Genomic DNA, 27,838 nt, shown 5'->3' with positions numbered 1-27,838 from the left:
TTTTTTTATATTTTAAGAAATTGTTTGTATATATCTCCATAGATAATGGGAGAATTAACAATATGAATACTTTATTTAGAAAAAAAAAATTATGTTTTACAATCTTATCATTTTGGAATTGAAACCAGATTTTATACACACCAGATTTGTTGCTCAATTAATTCTTCTGAAACCCCCAAAATCTGCAAGTACAAGCTAAATTTGAGGAAAAAATAAATAGAAATCTAATGCAACAAAGATTTGAAGGTCAATTAAAAAAAAATTATAAATAATGAAATATACTTAAAGGTCAGTGAAAAGGCAAAGTAAAACTTTAATAAGCTCCTTTACCAGAATAGTAAATACAATCAAAATATTTCACAATTACAAAGTTGCCATTTTCTTTTCTGCTTTTTATATAGTAATCAGGTCCCTTGAAACAATCCATTCATCTAATAAAATCTCTCATCAATCAGTCATCTTAAGTTTCCATTCATGTGCACACAACAAACCAATATTTTGAAGTGCTACTTTGTGTGTGTAAGTTTGTGTGAGCTTCTGTATGTGTGTCTTTGATTTCAATTAATGGAGACTGTTCATATTAGCACTTTTGGAAAATCAGAAATAGTGTCATTTTGGTGTCAAAGTAATCACCAAGGTTAGTTAGGCTAAGTACCGTCATTCAGGGGGGAAAAAAATTAAGTTGCTAAATTTATGAACTGGAAAAGAAAAAAATTTTTTAGTCTTCTTCTCCATTATGAAAAATGTGGATCATCATGAAGAAATATCACTTATAACAACAAGACTGGGAGCACTCTGTTTCTGCAGGATCATCTCTGAGGAATCAGTTGTGTAGGTGACAAATACTGAGAGCTGATTAATATTATAGACTCCAGGCTTGGAAAAGCATGCAGTAAGGGTAACAGTTTGTGAGTGCTGGGGTCCTATATGTAAATCAATCAGCGAATGACCACACCATACAAAAGCATTGCTCTGACTTTGCTGGTACAAAGATAAATATGATGGTAATCCAACACATGGTGCAGGTGTCCCTATTCCAGATGAAGTAGTAGTTTCTGCTGAGATAAAAACCTGGTCACCACTACTGCTCAGCCTAAAAATAATAGTAAAAATTGGAAGGCGTTTTTTATTTTTATTTTGAGAAACAATTTTCATTTATCTAGACTTATTACTGAGAAAATCTTTATAACTAAGAAAATTACAAGTTATCTATGTACAAAACACAATATCAACAAAGTAAATGTAACAATTCAAAATATTTAGCATTTATATTAAAGGTTAAATAAAATGAAATAACAACTTACTGAATTAACATTTTTAGTGTTTAGATTTTGCTTGAACCAAAAATTTTTCAAGGAATAAAATATATTTGAGACAAAAATTAAAAAGTTGAAGCTAAAAATCTATTGTCGTGGCAGTTAATTATTTCTTCTCAAATTGTAAAAGGATTTCAAAACATTTCATACCTTATGTATATATACATTAGAAGTCTATTTTAATTTTTCTTTCTTAAATAATTCAGATGAATTAGATAAAAGATATATTTTCACCATTAGCCTTAGTCCCCCTTTTACACTTAGTTATTAGTTAGCAGTAGTAACAGTAATAGTAGTATATGTGTGCATGTGTATAAAATAATTATATATGTATATAACTATCTTATTATATATGTATATAATTATTATATATGTATGTATGTAACTATCTTTCAGTTGTTGTACTGAGAACAACAACTGAAAATTGTTCTTGATTTGCCAGAGGCTATCCTTTATGCTATGTTAAAGAATTACAATGAAAAAATATCTATATGTAATTACACAGTGTACCAGCCAATTTTCCTAGACTTTCAAATGAGTACTATATAATTTAAATCCTCAAAGCTAAGGACAACATGCTCACCAAAAAGACAGGATGGCTATAGTTAAAACCCTGACCAGACAAAATTCAACACTATTACCACATTAGATCAGCCACCTCTATGCTGTATGTCTTAAACACAGCTAACTTAGGCTATCAACAACAACAGCAGCAACTAATTTTAATCTATAATACAGAAAATGCCAATAGGCATTTAAGTGTCTTTTTCTTTTAATCCTCACTGCTCCAATTCTTAGTTCGCATGTTTAGATATGAGTTTTCTATAGAGGATATAAAGAATTAAAGTGAAGTTTATAATAAACAAGATTTTCTTTATGCTTTACATAATTTCTATAACATATTGAGCTTTTGAAGTGCTTTGGATATTCTAACTGGTTTTACGTTATTTAATAAAAAAATTGATTTGGAAAATTTAGATCAACTGTCTCAGCTTTTCATTGTTGTAAAAACTATGTGAGACAAACCCAAGAATCCTTTTATGAACCAAACTTTACAACATCCAGCTTGGTCTAAGAACACTTGAGAATTTTAATCACAATTTCTTTCCTTATCAGCAATGTCTATTTTACTGCAACTACAATGGTTTCTGCACTTCAGAACTAGATGTTGCATATTAACTTAGCTAAAAACCACTCAATGTAGCTAACCTCTCCTCACCTCTATTTGTGTTTTATCCCCACATCTAAAAGCAAGCTAAACGTTTTTAATCATCACCCACTCCAGCAAAATATTGTATTTATGTATATCAAGAAAAATTTATGAAATCAGAAGCAAAATGGAATATGGGGATGGCATTATACCCATTTAAAATAACTAATGCAATAAACCTATGAAAACTATACTAAAGGCAGTAATCCTGAGATATCTATTTAAATTAAGTCTACAGATCACTGCCTACAGCTATGAAATACTGGATGCATATACAATTGAATGGCAATTGTTAATTCTGTTAGCATGATGTGTAATTCTGTTAGAATGGTGTGTAGTTACACACCATTGTTTAAAAGACGACAGTTTAAAATGAGTAAGTTACATTACCAATATATGCTAGTAAAGTAAAAAAAATCATGAGTATATACCTTTATAAACAACTAAGGATGTGAAAAAGAGATATTGCTTACAGTGTAATATTTTAACAATATAAAAAAGGATAAAACAAATGAATTTTTAGCTGTGGAAGTCATATTTGACATTACCTTATATTCAAGTAAATATCATATATGCATTATTTACATAAGTTAAATCAAGAACATGGTTCTCTTAGACTAAATAAAGTTATTAATATTTATTCTTCTTAAGGAGGTAAGTGAAATTATTTTTGTCCTTTCTTACATATTATGAACTATAAATACTAATGCCTCATATGCAGATAAAATGAATAATTTTAATATCTGTGAGGCTGGATTTATAAACTATTCCCAATAGCTGCATTAACTATAAAATGTGGCAATATATAGTATCAGCAAAGAAAATTTTTTGAAATGTGAGATAAGAACCGAAACAGTTAAAAAAAAAAAAAAGCAGTGATTTGGAAGATAAAATGCAGCTGTATAAAAAACAAATCCATGCTAAAATATCCCAATATATTCCATCCCAATAAAATGTAAAGCAAAAACTAGTGGTCAGAACTAAAGCAACGAAATGTCAGAAACAGATCAAAACTAGTGAAAGAAAGCAAAGTAGTTGTGAAAAGCCAAATAAAATAGCATGTGGAATAACATGAATCTGTATTCCATCAGACATTTTTTTAAATAAATAAAATCCAAAATATATTCTGTGTCCCGTTTTCTCTTTATCTCTGCCTTTCTCACACAAAATGCAAATGATTATAATCTTTAAATCATTTAGGGACTTCGATACACAGTTTAAAAAATAAGAGAAAAAAAGCCCTATAACCAGTGTTAATCTTGGCATTTCAATAAAAAAAAATGGGAAATTCTGAAATTTGGAGTAACAATGCCAACAGGAATATGCATATGAGAGTATAAAAGAATAAGGGAATAGAGTGAAGATAATTTTTTTGGTTGTTGAAATTGAAATAAAATATTGAAAATGGTAAAATAGTTTGTTGAATTCCATATAGCATTAAATAATAAAACTTAAATTTTAAACTTCTCACAAGGAAGATCTATTTTGCTTTATAAATAATAAGCAATCAATTTCTTCCCTACTTGGGGAAAGAGAAACACTAAAGTTTTACAAACATTTTGATAATGAAATTAACTGAAAAATTTGAGTAAGATGTGTTTGAGCAAATTGATATAGTATTAATATGACTGCAAAAATGAAAATAAACCTAGATTTCAATCAACATTTTATGTGTAAATTAATTAAACTAATGCCTAATTTATTAATTAAACTCACTGCCAAGAAAGGCAACATTTATGCAAATCAGTATATCCAGTTAAATAAAACCCTTAATAATAATGGCTATAAATACAATGTCACCACGAACAGTTAAAGACAGTCAGTTGCTGATGACATCTCAGTAAAAACTGAAACTGATTCAACTGATCCCTCCTTTTCTGTCCATTGTGAGGTAGTATAAAGCATCTAAAAGTTTATTTTATAGTAAACCATAGCATCAAAAAACACTCTTAATGCATCAGTAATTTAAAAAAAAAACTATGTCAATTATATAAGTAACAAAAGTTAAATCAGAAACAAAATTTGTTTTTCTTAATCTATTCATTTTTCAAACAACAATTGATTACCAAATACTTAACCCTTATCAATATAGACCAGTGTAATAGCAAAACTGCTTAATACAGGTAAGCTTCTTTTAAACATTGCACTAATAAAATGGAAAACTAACATGAAAGATAATAGATAGAACAAAGGTTACTCTTAATAAACAATAGTAGCATTAATTGTTTAAATATATGGATATTAATTTACCTATTTTAAAGTTCAATAGAAATGTTTTTCTTTTTAATCCATACAACAAATACAAAAACATCTTAGAGTAGGAATTAACAGAAAGATTTTCTTGAAAACAAACATACAGGATTGAGGAAATGCAGGCACAAAATATCAGAATCTTGACAAAGGATAATGTTACTATGAAAGAAAGCTATGTAAATAAATAAATCTAACATTCTGATGTTAAAACTGATTGACAAAATGTACGAAATCTTTGTCAGGTTCCAAATGAAAACCTACTGGAAAAATTTTGAGGCGTTCTTAAGAAACAATAACACTTTAAGTTAATGGAGTATCAAAAGAAGATGGGTGGAATGCAACCACGAAATGCTGCGCAAAAAAATGGAACAAATATATTTAGACTAATACTTCTATCCTGTTCTACAAAGAAGAAAATTAAACATTATGAATGACTAACAGTACTAACCTTTCTGGTGATTTTCCTGTATCAATGAGAACATGTACTGGAACTCTTGAACAGTTGCATAAAATCATTCTTACTGGCAGCAGACATAGACTACAAATAATGCAAAAATAAATTTATTAAAGGAAGATTACATAAAATGATGTATAGTCATTCCTATGTACTAGGACAATATATAATCACAGTGTATTTTATAACAGTCATGACTTTCTGAAACTATACAGTTTAATTTTAGTAAATCATAAATTTTATCATTGTATTAAATGGTGAAATCAAATTTAGTTATATAAATTTAGCAACTACGTTTAAGTTTAATTATCCAACTTAAACAGTAAACTGAATCATTTTGTAAAGATTTAATCAAGGAAAAAAATCTCGATAATTCAATTAAATTTTTAGTGGCTCAAAAAGCAAAAGCAAGGCCATGTAGGGGGACAGGAGGTTATGTACAGGGAGGGTGGTCATACAAAGAGTTCAGGCCATTCCTGGTAAAGAGAGACTTTGAACAGAGCGGTCGTCGGCATCTTCACTATCTTGTCTGGCAGCTTATTCCATGGATCTGCAACCCGGACGGAGAAAGCCCCTCTCCTTTGATTGAGATGAAATCGTTGTAGATAGAGCTTTTCAGAGTGACCCCGCAGCCCACACACTGGAGCAGGAGTGAAGAACAGCTCTTTCGAGAGGTTACATTTTCCGCTTATAATGTTGTGGTATTCCATACCAAGACAGACTTGCTAACATTTAAATAAACTTACAGCTTCTATAGAGACAATGTAAGAGGCTGGGTTAAACAATATAATACATCTTATAAAACTATCTTACCATTTTTTCTTAAATTGGTGTTTAATATTAGATTCATGTGAGAAATTGTAGTGAACCAAATGTGTGCTAACTTCAAGGCTAGGTTTAGGTACAGGAATATTTTCAATGTCTTTTATGAATTTCAAAGGACCCACATCAGGCTGCTGCTGGAATCAAAAAAAAGAAGGAAAAAAAGAGTAAATTTATGGTTTTACAAATGTAATATAAGAGAGCCAAATTTTATGAATTATAAATCTAAAATGATATTCTATTTTACTTCTTATTTAAACACAGCATTCTATTTCCTTTGGAAGCCAAGTGGAATTGTAGCCGTAGACGATGCCAGTGTTATGTGACTGGCATCTGTGCCAATGACCTAGAAAGCATCCATTACACTCTGGGGGTGGTTGGCATTAGGAAGGGCATCCAGCTTTAGAAACCATGCCAAATCAGATTGGAACCTGGTACAGCCTTCCAGCTTACCAGTTTCAGTCAAACCCATGCTAGCATGGAAAGGAGACACTTAATGATGATGCTGTCAAAAGAGATTTATTACTGTCTTAAGAATATCCACTAATGAGGATTATATTATTGTTAGTTCAGATTAATTTTTGTATACTTTACAATACATACTTAAAACAAACAAAAATTTAACTTGCAAAAAAACAAAAAAAAAACAAAACAAAAGCACTGCTTGTGTTAACTAATTCAAGAGGTATCATGAGTTATTAGAGGCTAAGTAAATTGAAACCAGATTACAGATGAAACAATGATTATGGTTACAACAGAAGATGATGGCAAATTTCTTTTTAATTAATTAATCAGAGAAGGATGGCAATTTGCATCTAATGGCCTTTGTAGGCTCCCTCTGACTACAGAGGTTGACACAGTTCTTGTTCAAAGAGACTAACAAATATGATTGAAAGAAATTCACAAAATGGGATTGACCAACATTTTTTTTTTTCTGTTTTATAGCTACTAATCCACGAAAACGCAAATGGCATGATTTATGTTTGTAAATTCTTGTTACTTCTCTTTAGAACTGGCTTTGCTTCTCAACACCAGTCATTCAACTCAGAGGTTGTATATGTGTGTGCCATCATCATCATTTAACGTCTGTTTTCTGTGCTGGCACAGGTTGGATGGTTCGACCGGGGTCTGGGAAACCAGGAGGCTGCACAAGGCTCCAGTCTGATCGTGAGTGTAGTGGGTGTTTTTTGCGTGCCAGGGAAGGCTGGCAGCGGCCATGATTGGTTGGTGCTTTTTACGTGCCGCCGGCACAGGTATCATAACTACAATTTCTATTTGATATTTATTTTGATGTTGATGTACTTTACTCAATAGGTCTCCTCAAGCACAGCAGGTCATGTGCCACCGGCACAGAAGCCAGTCAAGGCGGCACTGGCATCGGTTCAGATGGTGCTTTTTATGTGCCGCCGGCACAGGTATCATAACTACAATTTTCATTTGATATTTATTTTGATGTTGATGTACTTGACTCAATGTCAAGTGTATGTGTCCTAAAAAATGTAAGTGCAACACCCATTGTTGTTATCCAGTTTTGAGTTACTACTAATAGAGTATCTTAGATTACATTATCCAATGTGACATTTTTTTAAAAGACAGTGTGCTTTGCAGGAGATTTGTCTGCTAATTCTATTAGGTCAAGCAATGATGTAAATGTTCTCTCATTGGCTGATTTACTTTATATTAATTTATGTAGCAAAGGTAAAAAGAATAATATAACTGTCATCAAGAGCCAAAGGCTTTCATTTCACATTCAAGAAAAAAATTTTTGTTAATGTAAAACATTTGAATAAAGAATATTTTAAATTTTACTAACTTTAGTTACAGGATAAGATGTTGCAGACTTGTTAAGCTTTGTAAAGGTTACATGATGTTGTCCAACCAGTGTAACTGTCTCACCTGAATCTTGTACCACTAAAGCCTATGAGAAAGGAACAAAACATACAATTAAAATAGCTAATTCATATTCATTCAGAAACAATGAAACAATTACCAATACATATAAAAGTACCTTGGATTGCAGAACGACCTGCTGTGCTTACCTTGGATCGCAGGGTGACCTGCTGTGCTTACCTTGAATCGCAGGGTGACCTGCTGTGCTTGAGAAGAACTATTGAGTCAAGTACATAAACATCAGAATAAATATCAAATGGAAATAGTGCCGGTGGCACGTAAAAAGCCCCAACCAATTGTGGCCGCTGCCAGCCTCCCCTGGCACCTGTGCCGGTGGCACGTAAAAAGCACCCACTACACTCATGGAGTGGTTGGTGTTAGGAAGGGCATCCAGCTGTAGAAACACTGCCAGATCAGACTGGAGCCTGGTGCAGCCTGCTGGCTTCCCAAACCCTGGTTGAATCGTCCAACCCATGCTAGCATGGAAAACAGACGTTAAACGATGATGATGATAAAAAGTTTTTAAAATAACAAATAAGCACTGAAGAAAGGCCAATTCGCATGCTTAGCATGCATTAGCAAACTCTTTCAATGTCCCATGTACAATACAAGACTATACGTATTGGGGAGAGGAATATAGTTGATTGTATAACCCCTGTTCTTAACAGACATTTTATTTTACCAACCCAGGAAGAATGAAATGCAAAGTTAACAGACAGGAGTAACACTCAGAGGGACACTATATATAACACAGTTCTTTGTATATGCATTTAGATGGCATAGATATTGAATTGGATTGTACAAAGATTATATTACATAAAATTTCATCAGGCCAAAACAATGCGAAACAAAATACAAAGTGAACTACAAAAATGAAAATAGAACAAAAGTTGGAGATTTACATTCTATTTCAACTGTTATGGTTTCGTAGTTCATTTTTACAATGTTTCAGCCTTATCAAGTGTTAATCTAATGTAATATTACACAATGCTTCACTCAAACTATTCTATTCTAATAATAAATCTTAACATTTACAATAACTAATTTTTAGAAAATTCTCAAATTACTTTTAAAAATGGATAAGACTTTTATACCACATAGGAAAATTTTTCAAGACTTCTTTTTATAAATATAGGTGCAGGCATGGCTGTATGGTAAGAAGTTTGCTTCCCAACCATATGGTTCCAGTTTAGACCTACTGCGTGACACCATGGGTGTCTTCTACTATAGCCTCAGGTTGACCAAAGCTTTGTGAGTCGATTTAGTAGACAGAAATTGAAAGAAACCAATTATATATGTGTATGTGTGTGTCTGTATTTGTCCCTTTTACTGCTTGACAACCAGTAGTGGTGAGTTTACATCCCTGTGACTTAGTTTATTGCCCTTTTTGCTGAACCACTAAGTACCAGGCTTTTCTTTTTAAAAAAAGGTCAATTTGACTAAAAAATTTTCAAGGCAGTGCTTCAGCATGGCTGCAGTCTAATGACTGAAATAAGATAGGTACTGAGAAGAAAATTCAGATTAATTTATGAAATAACGAAGTAACAACAGTTCACAGGCTGAAACTAGTAAAACCGTATTTACCTGCCATAAGATAATTAATGTTAAATTCACTTCAATGGCAGTATCAAGGTCACTGAATTTGGAATGCTTATTATTAGTATTAGGTGAATAACTGGATATTAAAGTTGACTGCTGATCACAGTTCTGTGTGCATTTGTAATAAAAATCCGAGCAAGGTGTCTTGGAACTTTTAATCTAGAATAGAAAAATAAAAGTTAGAAAACATAAAATATAAAAATTATGGGAAGTGGAAAGATTACTTAAGCAACAATTTACTTTCCATGAAGCTACAAAAGTAAAATCTGTGGCTGTAGTTTTGCAAAGTGAAAAAAGGTGGTTCACAAATATGTAAATCAACTAGAAGATTCAACTTATAAAATATTTTATTGTCCCCCAACAGTAAGAAACAGCATAGAGTTTTCTTTTCCAAAATGACATAATCTAATGCTTTTCTGAGATTATATGTGCTAATTTAAAGAATTAAATTTATCAAATGACATATGTATTTTGCATTTTCCATACATGATGGCATTAATTACAATATTTATAATAACCTTAGAATGGCAATTATTTTACTAAACTTTTTCCATGGTTTGTCAGGTAAAAAAAGCACAATCCTTTTTTGTTTTTACTTCCAAATATTAATGTTTAGATACATTTTAATCTGATGTTACTTTATAAATACGTTATTTTAGCGTCCTTTCCCCTTCCCCAGCCTGGCATGGAATGAACAGGCCTACTTTACAACTATGTCATCAATCATGTTGATTCTCCATAAACTCTTGTTTGAGGCCCAACGTACTGCAATCTACTTTCACTACTTCATATGTCTCCTTCACTGTTACTCTGCCATCCACCAAATACTTCAATCGCTTTTTTTCTTTCAGTTTTAAACATCCAAAATAACATATGTATTTCAGTGTTCTGTAACATTCTTTTGTACTAATCATTTATAAACCCAACTTTAGAAACAAAATTTCAAATCATAATTTCCAACAAATTTCAATTGATTTCACATATATATTGTACAAATCAAAGACATCTGGCTTATATTTTTTTCTACTCCACTACCTTAGTTTCATATAATAAGTCAAAATTTTGAAAGGCCTTTCTATTTTTTTTTTCTTCATATATAAAGTATACAGTAAATATTAAATTATATTAAGTACTGCACAAAATACAAACAGAATTTTATAAGCACTAGTTATTAGCCATGATTTTCAAGTAGTAAAACTATACTGGAATGTTAGCATACAGACATACAGGCCACAATCTGTTATATATGAAGAGCAACTTATACAAAGCAAAAATATTAGTTCTATTCTTCAGTTTAAGTAACCTATCATCGCTTTTATTTTTCGGCATTTTCAGGAAAATGTTTGCGAATTTGTAATGGTTGTATACTGTCAACTTAACGTGACAGTAGGGAATTACACCACCGCTGTTTAGCCCTAGGAAGCATCAACGCTTCCTGCCGGCTTCGACACATTTTTTCCCTGTGTCCTTATATATTTACGAAGGGGAGACAAATACCCCCAACAGCTAGGCCTGCATCTAGAGACACGCATGTTTCAGGGTCTTTGCCCATCATCAGTCTAGACTAGCATAAGCCTGCTAGCTGCGGATATTTGTCTCGACTTCGTAAATATATATATATCTAATTTTCAGTGAAGTATATTCACTGGTTCTACACATGGAAATTTCTACAATTATGGACCCCTTCCGTCCCCATAAATCTTAAAAGTTCCAAGAACTACTGGACTGGAGTATTGTATTGTTGTCATTCCAGTATTTCCTGCTGGGACCTGGTATTTTGTTTTCATTGCAGTGTTTCTGGCTGGGAGAGAACTGGTATTGTTTTGTGGTCGTTGCAGTATTTCTAGCTGAGAGAGACCTGATGTTTAGGATCTTAGCACATTGAAATTTTGGTGCTTATTAATTAATTTTGAGCAGTTTGATTAACGTCTAATGGGTTTGATTAATTAAAACAGGCAGACCCTCCTGGCACCTGTGCAGGTGGCACGTAAAAAGCACCCACTACACTCGCGGAGTGTTTGGCGTTAGGAAGGGCATCCAGCTGTAGAAACACTGCCAGATCAGACTGGAGCCTGGTGCAGCCCTGGCTTACCAGACTCCGGTCGAACCGTCCAACCCATGCTAGCATGGAAAGCGGACGTTAAACGATGATGATGATGATGATGATGATGATGATTCTAGAATGCTGATGAATGAGTATGTCTTCATCAATGCATCAGACAAAAGACCAAGCAATTTCTATTTAAATGGTTTTCTAGTATCAAATCATCTAACAAGTCTTTACAACAGTGTGAAGGTATCCAGCCATAAGTAAACTTTCAATTTTCCAAATTAATTTTGCTGAGAATGTAAAATTGAACTTATCAATATTTCAAATTACTTTTGAGGAGACAAAAATTAAAGAGGAATGAAACTATTGCAGTTTCTAACTTACTTTTGTTTCATTAAAATGGGTATTGCTAAAATACACCTTACGAGACTTTTCTGATTCACCTACAAAAGACAGAAATAAAATACAATCAAATTCAATGGAAAATATCACAGAATCGGTATTTTATTTGCAAGATTTCTTAAAAACTGTTGCTATTCTAGTTTTTATGAATGCTATTAAGACCCATTTAACTAACAATTTTATACAACAGCCAGTTCAAAATGCTACAAATATAGCAGATAAAATACCATTCTAGAGTAACCCCCAAATCAAATTCTGTTCTAACTAATTTTCATGAACAAACTACAGAAATGGTGTTGTTTATGTTGCTTGCTCAATCTCTCATTTCTAAAGAGATTCAATTGGTGCATGGTTGATAATGTGATATAGCATTTGTTGAGTATGAAAATAAACTGCAAGCTTATGCAGCAAAGGAAGTACTACAGAACTTAAAGATTACTCCTAACAATGCAAATGAAAATCACATTTGCTAAGAAGTGGGGCGATAAAACAGTAAAAAATTTGAATGGAATTTGGTGCATTTCAGTAAAACTTTCAAAATAAACCATCAAATTCTGCTAAACTTTGCTGCCAGATGGAATGCGAACACCTTCAGTAGTATGTAATCTACAAGCAACCACTGACACAATATAACGACACATGACGAGACGTTAATCTCTTGACGATCCTACAGAAGATAGAACTCTCAGGCCAATGACACCAATTGATAGTGATCACTATTTCAGTGTTCTGAAAGGGGCAAGCTGGCAGAATTGGTGACATACCAGGCGAAATACTTAGCATTTCATCCATCTCTGTTCTGAGTCAAATTCTAGCAAGGTCAACTCCGCCTTTTATTTTTTTGGGGGGTTGATGAAATAAGTACCAGTTGAGCACTGGGGTCGATGTAATCAACTTACTTCCTCCCCCAAATTGCTGGCCTCAAGCCAAAATCTGAAACCAATATTTCAATGTTCTACAAAATAGCTGGGGGGTTTAGATACATAAGTAGGTAGATAGATAGGGGTGGCTGTGTGGTTAACAAGTTTGCTTCCCAAACACACAGTTTTATGATCACTCCCACTGTGTGGTACTGTGGGCAAGTGTCTTCAACTATAGCCTCAGGCTGACCTAAGCCTGGTGAGTAGAATTTAGCAGAAACTGAATGAAATCTGTTGTGTGTGTGTGTATATATATATATATATATAAACAACATACAACACTTTTAGAAATAAATGCACATAGTCTGAATTCAAATTATGTAGATATCCAAGAATAAGAAACCTGATGACAATTGGAAGTTCAAACTGAATTGTAAATATAAGATTACAATCTTATTAACTTATCTCAGATATTTAGACACTAAACCCTTTAGCATTTCAACAGGCCACATCTGGCCCAAATATTCTACTTTACCATATGTTCAAACCAGTCAGATTTGGCCTCTCACACCTACCCTACAATGTCATTCTAAAAATAATCTATCACATCACTGAAGTCTCAAAGCTTCAAGATAATGCATGATTAATTCAAAACAATGTGAATCAATTAGCATTACATTTATCAGAGTAATCTGAATGCTAAAGGGTTAGATTGCTTGCATCTTTTAGAAAACTTAAATGAAGAAATACATGAAGTAGATTGAAGAAGAAATAGATACCTTCACAACAGGTTGCTCTTTTTCCTATAGCTTTCAAACACATTTGCAATGTTTCACGATTATGAATGAGTAATTCTGAAAATCAAATTGAAATTATAGTTAAATATTCTTTTTTTTTTTTTTTTTGAAAACCATAGTATTCAACTTAGATGAATTATATTCAAAGGATTTTGTGCTACCAATATTATTTTCATAACATATCTGTAGGCATTTTCTTAGTTACGGGTGAAATACCAATGCTACGAAGTATTAGCAGTTTTGATTAAATTTTTATTTGAAGAGTGTAATCCCAACTCAGTTTTACTTGTAGGAATTACAAACCTTTCGTTATCAAAATATTGTCTATAACATTTATGACTAACCAGTCATAAATACACCATCTTTGGAAACAATATTTGATATTCTTACAATTTTTAATTTACAACAGATGGAAATTGATAAAGAAATCTATTGCAAGATGTAGTTGTTAGTGCTTTTTCTCTTGCAGTTCCTTTTCTAGAAATTTAGCATTCGTGCAAAAATCATACAAAAGTATTATGATTATATAATTAAAAAAATATCTTACCTGTATTCTTTGGAGTACTGAGGTAGTTAATAGACCAATTTCTACTAGCACATGACATCTGCTTTATTTGGATTGTTTTTAAGTGAGGTGCTTTTGTTTGGCCCTATAAATGAAATATAAATGAAAATACCAGATGTAGCTTTCTTCAAATCTATTCCAGCAGATTTTTGCAAACAGTCCCATATACATAACATTATAACCAAGCCAAGAGCAGTATAGATGTCACTGTACTGCTTAACCAAAACAAGATTCTATTTTCAAAATATTCATTAATATCATCCTTGTTCACCTCCAAATTGATTGTAGTGAGGTAATAATTATTCTATGTAATTTTAGTTAAGCTTTATTCTTGTAGTAACCTGTTTGTTTGTTGGTGATCATTACTAAAATTACACAGCCACATTTTGACTTAACTTTGTTCCATCATGTTGCTACAGGTCAGTGTAGCTATTACAGTCTGGGCAGCTGTTTCTCACACAATAATATACAATCTCAAATATACACAATCATTTTGGCTTCAGTGCTTTTGATTTTTACCACATCATATCATGGAAAAACAGAAGGGGATTAACAATCTTAAGATATTGAAACTATTTCATCAATTAGGCTTTCTTCTCATTTAAGAATAAAATAGAAAACACTTACAGAATTCAAATTTTCAAGTTCACAAGTTATGAAGCACTCATCTTTATCCTCTGAACATTTTTGTACACATGCTCTACTCCTTTGAATTGTTGCTTGCACATTCAATGATTCCACTGTATTTATCACAGCTGAATAACGTAATACTCTGTATCTGAATAAAACAATACAAAAAGCACATTTAGAATGAGTGGTTTTTAATGAAAATAATTTTAAAAATAAGTAAAGGTCAGTTATTTGGATTATGGCTGATTAAAAATTGATCCCAGTATTTGTTAAGTACATATTTTATCGTAAAGTATACTAGCCATCTCAATATGGCTAACCACTAAGGGTGGGTGTTACTGTAGCTTTTAGCCCCAGGAGATCATCGTCTCCAAATGGCTTTAGGCACACTTTCTGTGCCCTTATGGTATTTGCAAATACCATAAGAGCACAGAAAGTGTGTCTAAAGCCAGCTGGAGACGATGATCTCCTGGGGCTAAAAGCTACAGTAACACCCACCCTTAGTGGTTAGACATATTGAGATGGCTAGTATACTTTACGTTGTCAAGCAGTTACTGTTTACATCTCGTTCAGAGATTTATTATTACATATTTTATCCATTCCAGAAAAATGACAGGCAAAGTCTTATTCAGTAGTATTTGAATTCAATGATGATAATAACATTAAGTTTCTTCTCTAAAAAAAACCAAAAAACTATCAATACCTACATAAAACAATGTCAAGGGGAAAAATGAAAAAATAGAAAGAATAACTCACTTTATTTTAGTATCTTGTTCAACAGGCTCATAATAGAAGAGAAAGTTGATAGTATGCACCCCAGCAACATCGTTACCCCGTATCCACATAGGAACAGTCATTGTAAAATTTGGTTTTAATATTCCATTTGGAATGGGTATATCAATTACTATAATGCCATTCATTGCAACCTCTTTTGGCTCATTGCCAGGTATTTCTCCACAAATATCTTCCCCTTGTGTTTGATATATACTAGAAAATGGTACAGAATCAACAAGATCCACATCAGTGCCAAGAGCCAAGAAACTAGGTGTATTGGATGCTACTTTGAGATTTTTCAATGGAATTGTTCCATCATTACAGAACTTCAGAGTGATACTTTGGACTTCTCCACACAAAAGGGTTTCTGGAATTTTATCTAATTCAACCTATAAGGATAAATACCAGAAAAAAAAAATTATTAATGCGTCAAGTATATACATTAATAGATGGAAGTTTTATAAAAATCAAATCAAATAGATACATCACTATATGCTATTTTGTTATAAAACCCTTAACCTCTTCATCAAATCTTGATCACTTTCTATTATATTTTGAAAATAATTACAATAAAAATTAATGTTTGTTTATTTCTCTAAGCAAAACATTCTAATTGATTCTAAAATATTCTGATTCAACTTGGTGTATATTCTAATAATGCTATATATATATATATTCATTGGAGTAACTGATTACTAAGAAGTGGATTTGTGATTTATTAGCTATCACCATTTTGTGGCTACTTTCCATGCTGGTATGGGTTGAACAGGATCCAAGTTTGGGGACTACATTATGCATCAATGTCTCAGTTTAGTCATTTCTAAGCCTGGATGTCTTTCCTAATGCTAACTACTTTACAGAGTATATTGGGTGCATATTTTTGAGGCACCAACACTATAGAGGTGGTTGCACCTTTGTACATATATAAATATGTATGTATGTGTGTATGTACATATATGAATATGAATGTATATATGTATGTGTGTGTGTGTATGTGTGTGTTTGTTCCTTCTCGAGCCATGCCCGACACATATGGGCTGGTTTCCCAGTTTCATAGGCATATAGATTCCTCACCTGGATGGGACACTGGTTTGTCACATGTGAGTTGCTAGATGCAGAGGAAAGAGTGAGAGGAAGTTGTGGCGAAAGAGTCAGCAGAAGTTCACCATTACCTTTTGCCAGAGCCATGTGGAGCTTAGGTGTTTCACACATAAACACACACATTGCCCAGTCTGAGATTTGAACCCGTGATCTCTTAACTGCAAGTCTACTGCTCTAAGCACTACACCATGTGCTTCCACTATAAATATGTGTGTGTGTGTGTGTGTATATATTAAAACATAATTGAAGTGTTTAAAACAAATTTTTGGAATGTTTGATTGCAGAAATACATTAGATTTATAAAATTTATTGCCTAATAATCATGCTAAAATGTCCTAATATATTTTTCAAATTGATATTAGTCTATAATTTTTTTGTGTTTTCATGTGAAAGAATATTTAACCCTGTTTAGCAAAGAAAAATTACCTTAAGGATTGGCATTTGTTGCTTTATTACCAGATCGAGCCTGCGATCTGGTCCATAAACTTTACTTGATGTTGTCACTGTTGTTCCAGTTAAATTCCCATCATTTAATATCAAACTGTTGGTACTGTTTGATGATTGAAGAGAATTAGTACCTAGATTATAAGCAATACCCACAATTCGTAGTTCTCCTGTCTGTTGTGGTGTTAATGATAGTTGCACCTATTAAAAACAAATGCATCACATTTTAAAAATAAAATATTTTTGAATGTAGAAAAAAATATACACAATAAATATCTTAACAATAAACAAATTGCATTTTCCTCACATTCACATCATCACAACCACTATGGTTCTAAACAACACCGATAATTCATACTGGTATAAACAGGTTATTTGAAACCCTAACCATTCTCTTATTACAAATCTGGCAAGTATGAAGAAGGTTATGTTTCACTGATGAGATTTCATACGACTGAAACCTGTTTAGTGTTGGCATCTGTATTTGCCAAGATCAGAGTTGTTCACTGAAATTTTTCTTCTTTTTTTTTTACTACATAACTATTGTTGATTAGATCTTATTTCTTCACATTTTAACGTAATACCCCACAATCCCCAAACTTAATTAAAATGGTAGAGAAGTAGAAGAAGAATGAAATTAAATATACTCACCGGTAATTCCATATTTCCTGTTAATGTAACTTCTTTTAAAACTTCTGTATGAATAATTTCATCAGCCAATTTATTCTGTATGAGAGACGTTAAAATATATTAACAGATTCTTTGGAGGTAATTTAATCAGAAACATTAATTAACTGAGCATCACAGAAGTAAATATTAGGTTGTTCTGAAAATAATGGCCAATTTCAGAAACATAATTTTATTCTGAAAAAATTCACAACAGAAATGCTTTGATTGGTCAAAGTATGAGCCGTGAACATCTATGCATAACTGCCATCATTCAACGATATTATTTATGCCTTATGGATAAAAACTTATTGGCTTTGTGCTAAAAAATCATTGAAAGCTGATTCCACCTCTAGTTTAGGCCTGAAGGTTTTATCACTTAAAAACATGTTTAAATGCTTTAAAAAATCGTAGTCAGTGGGTGAAAGAACAGGAGAATATGGAGGATATGGTAAAATCTCATATCCCAAATCTGAGTTTCTGCAGCGTCATTCTTATAATATGTGGCTTTACATTATCGTGGAGCAGAATTGGGCCACGCCGATTCACCAATGCAGGTCTCATTTTTTGCAAGTGAGCATGCATTTCAGCAAGATGATAGCTGTAAACCTCTGCTGTAATGCTCTGATTGACTTCCAGAAAGCTGTAATGGACAACACTAATTGCAGACCACCAGACAGTCACCATTATCTTTTGGTGACGCAACTTTGGCTTTGGGAAATGTTTGGGGGACTCATGATCAGTCCACTGACCTGATCATTTGTGGTTATCATAAAGGATCCACTTTTCATCACAAGTGACTATTTGGTCAAGGAAAGGATCATTGGTGCTTCACAGAAAGAGCATCGAGCACACTTCAAAATGCTGAACTTTTTGATTTTCATTGAGCTCCTGCAGAACCCATTCATCATACCAATCTTCTGCAGAATGCATGTGACCATTGCAATACCAATACCAAGTGTCTGAGACATTTCTCTGGCACTTTGATGTGAGTTTGGTTCAAAAATTGTTTTCAATTGTTCATTGTCAAGACTGCATGACTTTCCTCTACCTTCTTCATCTTCAAGGATCTCATCACCACTACAGAATTTCAGAAACCACCTTCGCATTGTGCGATCACTTGTGGACCCCTCTCCCCATGCTCTGTTGATATTGGCAGCAGTTTGGGAGGCATTGTGCCCAAGCTTGAACTCATGCAAGAAAAGCAAGCAAAGGTCTTTTTTAGTCATGTTCATAATTAAGGGCGCCTATGCTTCAAGAATGTTTTCTGTTTAAAATAAGTAGAAAAATTTAAGGAGCATACATCAATTATTAAGTATGTCGAAATTCACCTAAAATATAATTAAAACACTACGATAAAATTGAGCTTCAAAACTACACTTAGAGTAGCCATTATTTTCGGAACAACCTGATAATTAAGTAGCAAATAACCTGGAGTTGTGGTAGGCTATTTGGCAAGTTGTGTCATATATACAGAATGATATTATTATCTGTTGGTCAGAAATTGTTCTTATTCTAACATGAAGTTTTTTATACATCTCAAGTTACTACAGTAGAGTTTGAATTCAAAAGAAAGAAATAAAATGAAAGAAAAAGGCCCTTACTTTTACAGAAGAAACTTCATTGGTTATAAGTGGTGATTTCTCTTGATTATCAGGTAGATGAGGCAAAAATGTCCACAACAAAACTACATCAGTTAATAATAAAGTAATCTTAAGAGGATTCACAAGATGCACTTCAACACTAACTTTTTCTAAAAAAAGAAGAAAAAATGGAACATTAAAAAAGTGAAAAAAAAAAGTAATTTTAAATGAAAAACGCAATTCTATTAAACATTTCAATGGATGAAACAGGTTTTAGGATCAAGTGGATCAAAACAGAGAAGAAACAAGTTTAGTTAACTCTTAAGCATTCAAAGATAATGCTTATTTATTGACATTTTTAAAAATTAATCATGCATTATCTCATAGCCTTGTAATTTCAATGATGTGACTGTTCCTTTTTAGAATGATATTGTCAGGTAGGGATAAGAGGCTGGATCTGGGCAGTTTGAACATAAAAGAAGTAGAGCTAGATATGGCCAGTCTAAATGCTTAAGGGTTAAAAACTTCATGACCAAAGTTACTCAGGAATGCTATCTGCATGAAGAATAAGTTAGGGCCCTCATACTTAATGTACTGAGGGAAAAAATTCTAATATAAGCTCATGACTAATATTAACTTATTCTGATCTTACACAATCTACATAAAAAGTAAGGTATAGCAATATGTTTATACTGATAATTCAATAGCACAAATGTTAAAAAATTTAAGAGGTATATTGCAGATCACTGAATGGATTCTTTTCAACTACAACTTGAAAGGAGCAAATATAAAAGATACTTCTAGAAAACTATTCAAATAAATTCTTCTATATGATGGTTATATTGATGTGAAAAACAACAAACTTATATCATTAACCATTTCTCTCTTAACATAGCAAGAATCTATATTCAGTCATACAAAGCTTTTTATGATCATTTTTAGTTCCCTTTTAAACAAAAATACTATAATCTGTTTAAAGACTGGCATTATCATAATATCCTTCTTATCAAGAGTGAAAGGTTGTGAGAACTAATGTATCATATTCTGGGATACCAGTTCATATTATGAATACATGTTACATTAAATGAGAATTTATAATCAATAGTAAAAATAGATTTGTGCTCTTGGGGTAGAAATTTAACTAACAATCTCACTTAAAAAATAACTACTGATGCACAATAAAGATAAAAAAAAGACTGTATTTCTATCCAGAAAGAGAGAGAGGAGTCATTTATCTGATTAACAGTAAATTAAAAACAAGTTATGGTGAATACTTTGAGTAAAAAAACTTCCAGTAACACAAACCTCCAACAAAACCAATTGGGTTAAATTTATTATCTGTAGAATCTGTAAAGCAATGTAAGCTTGGTCGGAAATTCAGCGGTAAACTGCCTCCGTTGCAAGTACTCAATACAAGTTGTTTCTCTAACTCAAACCATTTCTCATTTTCAGTATCCTCCTGAGACATACAAACACCAACAAGAACTGGATTCACTATAAGTAAATAAAAAAAAAATTAACACCAAAAGCATATAAGGAAAACCCTAATAGACACTATCATTATTTTCACTGAAGTAAATTAGTAAATTTGCATTTAAACTGGAATTTTACATTAACAAACAAACAAACAAACAAACAAAAAAAGAGGGTAGTACATTGACAATTGTATTAAAATTGATCAACATTACTTCTGAAGTGTTTTTATAAAGAGGAAGAAATTATAACCGAAGTATTACAATAACATATAATTCTGTAATTCAAAGAGTTAGTAGAGACAAAATCTGTACTTGAGTCATAACTATTATTTAGCATAACTTGTATTGAAAAAAGGTTTCTACATGGTCATATGATTTGCTAGAAATACAAGATCACAACTAGATAATGCAGTCATGGATGATATGTCTGAATCACACTAAGTCATCTCAAAAAAGGAAGCAAGCATCGGCCAATTATCATCATCATCAACATTTAACGTCTGTTTTCTACGCTGGCATCTTTTTAGAATTGATAAAAATAAATTGGAAATCAAGTACTAGGGTCAATAGTATGGATTAACCTACTCCCTCAAAACTTGAGAGAATAAGTACTGTGCCAAACAAAATGCTTTGTGGCATTTCTCCTGCCTTTATGTTCTGAGTTCAAATTCCGCCAATGTTGACTTTGCTTTCATCCTTTTGGGGTCCATAAAATAAGTACCAGTTGAACAATGGGGTCAATGTAATCAACTTAACCTCTTCTCCCAAAATTTCAGGCCTTGTGTCTATAGTAGAAAGCATGATAATTATGATTATTAAGGCAGTGAGCTAGCAGAATCATTTGAGTATCAGACAAAATACCAAGTCTTCTAATTTATAAAATGAATCCAAATCCTGCCAAGGTCAACTTTGCCTTTCATCCTTTTGGGGTTGATAAAATAAACTACTGGTCAACTACTGGAGTTGAAATAGTCAACTAAACCCTCTCCTCCTAAAATTGCTGGTCCTATGCCAAAATTTGAAAGAATTATTATTAGCTGATGTTAAACGATGATGAAACAATTTACATTTTCCATAGTAAGCATGTAAAACTTAGAAAAAGAAAAGAAACAATAATAATAAAATATGTGTCCAAATGTTAGGTTGATTATACCATCAGATATTGTTCTTGGAGTAACAGTATTACAGAGAAGCACTTTGGTGACATTGCTATCTACAGTTGGCAGCGGAAGTTCAGGAAGTGGCCCTGGATATAATGTTCCCTCATTTAATGACTGACCAAGGAGTTGCTATAAGAATATTTAAAAGAAATATTGTTAGAAGAGCAAGAATCTAAGAGATTGATAATACTTTTAACTTTAGGACAAGTAAAATATGAAAATAAAACCGAAGAAAATTTTTTCAAATAATTAGTGGTATTTAATAATATATTTGACAGAATGAAACAAGTTCTAGTACCAGCTATATAAGGAGCTGTCAAGAGGGTACCAGTCTGCTGGTGAAACACTTATTGGCTCAGAATTGGGAGATGAAAGACTGGCGGCCAATGATAAAGTTGATATGATCCTTTGAAACAGAAAATGGTTTATATTAATCAAAAAATTTACTGAAGTTTACAAATAATTTGAATATTATACAAATTCATTTATAAGCTTTAAAAAAAAGATGGGGTTGACACTCACTGATATATTCAGAATCTAGATCTACCAAACAAATGGAAAAATAACATTTAACCAATCATTAGTCACATGGAATGTATTGACACCCTAGACCTTTTTAAATGCTCATAATTTATAGTTGAGTGGAGGTGCAATGGCCCAGTGGTTAGGGCAGTGGACTTGCAGTCGGAGGATTGCGGTTTCGATTCCCAGACTGAGCATTGTGTGTGTTTATTGAGCGAAAACACCTAAAGCTCCCATTCTTCTCTTCCATTTATAGTTGAGACTAAGACTTGCAGTGGAATTGCGGTCCGCTCTAGCTGGGAAGATGAAAACAAAACATACACTCCCCAGTAATGAAACCTCGATCCCGGAGAATGGGACACTCCCGATTGCAACCGGACCAACAGACTTGAAAAGGGCGTGCATGAAAAAATAAAATTTATAATTTGTGGCAACTTATTTTTTTTTGCTCCCTTCCTCTACTATTGTGACTCAGTGTGGGTGTGTTGCAGATGGTGTGGCACACTCATGGCTCAGTTGTTCTGGGAGGTAGATGTTTTTGTCTATTTATCCCATGTGACTAACAAAAGTTTAAGAAATTGTCAGAAGTGTAAAATTCTGTACAATATATTATGTAGCTCAATTTGCCAACATCAAATCCTATCTTGTGACATATCAACATACACCTCGAGTTTTTATTTCCAATCGGAATCATGTGAACAGACATTACAGTCTAACATTTTGAGTAATTTACTGATACAAAATCTGATTCAATGAAAGTTTTTTTTTCTTTTTGTTTGTGAAACAAAACCTATTAGCTATAAACACAGCACTGGGTTGCACACAACTAATGATAATTGAAAAATAACATTAACTTTTGTACTCCAACTAAGGCTACATTTCCTACCTTTGACTATCACCAGAACTTAGAAGAACACAAAAGTATGGATAGTGGAATAAGTCATGTGCCCAGATGATTAAACTGCACTCCATATGATAAATCAATAAATGCTGAAATATACAGGACCCTTGGCAAGTTCATTTAACTGACTATATAACATAAATTGACTTCATAAGAGATCACCTGAATCTACAGAACCACAATAGCATAATATACTGCCAAAAGAAGATATCATCTCATAAATTCTTACCTCTGCTAAAGACCAATGTTTGCCTTTGTAAACTTGAAGGGCTTGTGAGTATGACCGTAAAGCATGTTTTTTCTATAAAAAAAATTTTTAATTTCTGTCATGTTGAATGAATCACAAAGTTTTGAAATTTTAATTTAATAGCCTGTATCATCATATCTGTTGAATAATCTCAATCAAGAACCAAATAATGATTAAACAAAAAGTATTGCAGAAATATGTATCAAATCATTTTAACTTTTATCAGGAAATTTTATTATTTGTTTAAATATAAATCTTAAAAATATGACTCAACAAAAGGTTAGAAAAACTTAAAAATTTTTTTTTTTTAAATGCACAATAATTTTATGAATAGTATAGGTTTCCTGGGTATATTTTAAGAATCTAGCAATAAAAATCTTTAAAATAAAAACATGTTTTCTGTAACACAAAAGTATTTAGAGTATTCACTTACTTGACCTGATTTGCTGAATCTGTGACCAGCCAAAATCATATGAAAGGCATATTTGCGTGCCATAGGTGGACGCTTTTTGATATAACAGTGAGCTGCTTGCTCAAGTAACAATGCACTTCTTAGATCAGAATCTTGCTATAATAAATAAAGAAACACAGACATAGTAACAAAGAATTACACAAGTATTTCTTATATATAATTTTCTGTCCAAGTTTTCCGAATTATTACACAATACAATATAGGTGTTGCAACAAGACATGCTTAATATTAAATAAAGATAATCTTGTATACTAAAACGATTAAGTTGAGCAGAGCACACGACTCTTCTTGCTTCAAGGTGCCTGATTGACTAACAGACACACAAAATGTTTCCAAACCAATTTCATAAGTAAACAGTTTGAAGTAAGGATAAGCACATCCAAAAGTAAGTAGATAGGAAAACAGATTTAGTAAATAGGAAAAGGAGATACCAGAAGTTTAAAATGAAGGAGTATTATATATAAACATAATACAGATGGTTCACTTATAGTATAGACAAATATTAATATGTCCCTTACTGAAAGTAGGTTTATATTAGGTTTCTAAACTTAATGGCAAGCAGAAATGGTACTCAAGTAACAATGTTAAGAAACCCATGAAAAGATAAACCATTTACTAATTTGTGACTGCTGAATTCCATGGTTGCATATATAACCTTTGCCAGCTTTCCAAAAAATAAAAGTGACATTGATACAGTTTATATTCAACATGAACACCTACAAATCAATGTCTACAGTAAAGTTGAGTGGGAAAGGAATTCCACACAATACTGAATACAACATATGGATTGATTTCATTATCATTTAACATCTATATTCCATGCTGGCATGGGTTGGACAGTTCAATAGAATCCAACTAGCTTGAAGGTTGCATTGGTCTGAATGTCTACTTTGGCAAGGTTTCTACAGCTGCATACCCTTCCAAATGCAACTATTTTACAGAGTGTACTGGGTGCTTTTTTTTTTTTTGTGACACTAACATTGGTGAGGTCAGTAGTAAGGGTGAAGCCTTGAGGGAGGTGGCTCTGTAACAGATTTTGAGAGGCTGAAGTATGAAAGAGGGACAGGATTCTTGCTACAGAGGAGATACATGGGTGCCTCAGGGACAGAGAGAACCATGCAGCCATGTATCTCTCTTTCCTGCTGAGAATTTATAGGGATACAGCCACAGTTGATAACACCGAGTAGAATGGTATGAACTGATGTTAGAAAATACTCATTGCAGAAGTAATTAAGAAACATGTTAGATCAAACCCATGAAGGTGGAATTTCAAGGGTAAAAAACCATAAAAGACCAAGATTTGTGAAGATGCCATAGCAATATATGTGCAGAAAAATTTAATATTAGGCATAGAAGTGGCTGTGTGGTGAGTAGCTTGCTTACAAACCACATGGTTCCAGGTTCAGTCCCATTGTGTGGCACCTTGGGCAAGTATCTTCTACTATAGCCTCAGGCTGACCAAAGCTTTGTAAGTGGATTTGGTAGACAGGAACCGAAAAGCTGGCGTATATATATATATATATATATATATATGTATGTATGTGTGTGTTTGTGACTGTGTTTGTCCCCCCAACATCGCTTAACAACACCACCGTAACTTAGCTGTTCGGCAAAAGAGACCGATAGAATAAGTACTAGGCTTACAAAGAATAAGTCCTAGGGTTGATTTGCTCGACTAAAGGTGGTGCTCCAGCATGGTCACAGTCAAATGACTGAAACAAGTAAAAGAGAAAAAGAGAATTAAAACAAAGATGAAGATGGTGATTTATTAATCAGACATAGTGACATCTTACCTCACTAATCATTTTAATAAATTGCATAGCAGCCTCTCCATACATGCCTTTGCTTTTTAAAGCTTCTGTACTGATTAGTGTTCCCCTTGCAGCAAGCTGTGGATTTCTGTGAAAAAAAACGAAAAAAAAAAAGCCTCTATAAGCTAAGATTCTTCAAAGACTATATTTGCATGTGTTAAATGTAAATATGGACATTCAGATATTTGAAAAATAAATGAAACAATTCACACAAATGTAATTTAAAATACAATTTAAGAACAAAAATACCAATACAAATTATTACTTTCCAGTATCTTATAATTGTGGTGTGGTAATAAAACAATTCCAAGTAGATGCCTTATATGATAATGATTTCTTATACTGGCACAGGACCTGAAATTTGGGGAAGGGGTATAGTCAATCATATTGATTGCAGTGCTTGATAGGAGCTTTATTTTATCATCAGCAGAATGATGAAAGATAAAGCTGACAGCAAGATTTGAAATCAGAATGTAAAGAGCTAAAAAAATATCAAAAGGTATTCTGTATAACACTTTAACAATTCTATCAATAATAATAATAACTCTTTCTAATTTTGGCACACACTGAGAGAATTTGAGAGAGCAGCAAATCAATTACATCAACCGCAGTACTAATTATCCAAGTAACCTAGTCCAAAAGTCCTCTGTGTCAGTTGGTTTGACATCTCCAGGTCTCTCCAGAAACGTTGTCACTCCTGCTCACCACAATAGCCGCAAACAGCTGTGAGTCACTTGGCAGATTGGTCAGGTCTAGGATGACTTCCATACTTGATCCATTTAGATCAAAAGCTCCATCCTTTGGACTTGCTGAACATTGGTTTCATCTGTCAAAAAAGGACAACTGCCACCAGCTAGCTAGTCAGCATGTTTATTTCTGGGGCCACACCAAACACCTTTATTCTTACTACTCTCTAGCTAAAGTAGATTGGTACGAGGACCAGTTTGTCATTCATTAGGATTGTTGTGGAGTACTTCCTGGCCTCATCCTCAATTGGAAATCTCATTTCTACCACACATTCCCCCCCCCCCCCCCCAGTGATGTACATTTTGATACCCCAGATTTGTTTGAGGCATTTTTGTATTTGCTGTTGTGTCACTTGCTCTATTTTCTGGCTTTTCATTCCTATACATCTGTAAATGATAGTTTTGAGATCAATTTCTTCCTGGATGAATTCAGGTATATTAATGCTACATTCTAGTTAGAATTCATAAGGTGATTTTTAGCATTTTCTAAATCCTGGAGTGATAAAAAAAAATTCTTCCACTGGCAGTACAACACATGAGAACCTGTGAACATCCAATTTGTGAATTGTAGTGTTTTGATTTTTTTTTATTACTGTTTTGGTCTTAATGATGAGGTTTGTATTGGAATTGGTAATTGTGTTGAAGCAACAATTATTTTTTTCATTATTGTTGATTTCAGTTTTTATTGTTGTTGCTTTGGTTGGTACTGGTAGTGGTGGCATTTGGGTTTGACAGTAAAGGAGATGTAAACACTGCTCTTCTCGTCTGTAATCTCACTCCCCTGGCTTTCTATTGAATAATTCAATGTTATGCATTATAAAATTTTTTTAGAAGAAATGAGTACATTTTATAAAAATAATTGTCAATTCTGATTTGAAGGGTGAAAATACAACAGAGCTGAGGAACCCTTCATAGAAGAAAAATTTTGAACAGACTCTTGGCAAACAGCTAAAACAAAATTTATAAGCTAGTTGAAGCAAGGTATTGCTGACATAATCCTTTGCAATAGAGGCACAAGGCCTGAAATTTCAGAGGAAGTTTAGTCAACTGCATCAACCCCAGCACACAACTGGTACATCAGCAACATT

At 32.9% G+C, this 27,838-nt stretch overlaps 2 protein-coding genes across 3 annotated transcripts in view; both read right to left on the bottom strand.

The window, feature by feature from the left end:
* LOC118765329 (trafficking protein particle complex subunit 8-like) lies at positions 1-22,212 on the bottom strand. 2 transcript variants are annotated; one of them, XM_036507129.1, is made up of 15 exons: positions 22,045-22,212; positions 20,722-20,910; positions 19,438-19,586; positions 17,819-17,893; positions 17,150-17,368; positions 15,605-16,011; positions 14,846-14,996; positions 14,201-14,303; positions 13,636-13,710; positions 11,979-12,037; positions 9,530-9,703; positions 7,869-7,973; positions 6,047-6,192; positions 5,228-5,317; positions 1-1,093 (listed from the first exon to the last, which is right to left on the bottom strand). In XM_036507129.1, exons 2-15 carry the CDS (start codon positions 20,882-20,884, stop codon positions 754-756), a joined length of 2,256 nt encoding a protein of 751 aa, XP_036363022.1. In that variant the 5' UTR covers positions 20,885-20,910; positions 22,045-22,212; the 3' UTR covers positions 1-753. The 2 variants fall into 2 exon arrangements, with proteins under 2 accessions (XP_036363022.1, XP_036363025.1); XM_036507132.1 differs by having other exon boundaries at positions 6,047-6,189.
* Positions 22,213-22,406: 194 nt separating this feature from the next.
* The window catches only part of LOC115229790 (trafficking protein particle complex subunit 8), a 96,113-nt gene continuing 90,681 nt past the window's right edge, over positions 22,407-27,838 (bottom strand). The window contains exons 13-16 of the mRNA XM_029800109.2: positions 25,987-26,092; positions 24,155-24,289; positions 23,704-23,775; positions 22,407-22,457 (exon numbers count right to left, since the gene is read on the bottom strand). Coding sequence (XP_029655969.2) covers positions 22,407-22,457; positions 23,704-23,775; positions 24,155-24,289; positions 25,987-26,092 — 364 coding nt within the window. The remainder of the gene's footprint in view (positions 22,458-23,703; positions 23,776-24,154; positions 24,290-25,986; positions 26,093-27,838) is intronic.

This window comes from Octopus sinensis, linkage group LG1 (genome assembly GCF_006345805.1).
Source record: "Octopus sinensis linkage group LG1, ASM634580v1, whole genome shotgun sequence".
Taxonomy (NCBI): domain Eukaryota; kingdom Metazoa; phylum Mollusca; class Cephalopoda; order Octopoda; family Octopodidae; genus Octopus; species Octopus sinensis.
The sequence above is the reverse complement of the archived record's forward strand: the minus strand, read 5'-3'. Positions and strand labels throughout refer to the sequence as shown.

What these genes read in the sequence shown, in the direction of transcription:
- LOC118765329 (XM_036507129.1), bottom strand. Translation starts at nt 20,884, where the DNA reads ATGTCTCAGGAGGATACTGAAAATGAGAAATGGTTTGAGTTAGAGAAA. An exon ending in GAACAAGATACTAAAATAAA is followed by an intron (nt 14,997 to 15,604) that starts GTGAGTTATTCT and finishes TGTTTTATTCAG; the next exon opens with ATACAGAGTATTACGTTATT. An exon ending in AACTTGAAAATTTGAATTCT is followed by an intron (nt 14,304 to 14,845) that starts GTAAGTGTTTTC and finishes TTTCATTTATAG; the next exon opens with GGCCAAACAAAAGCACCTCA.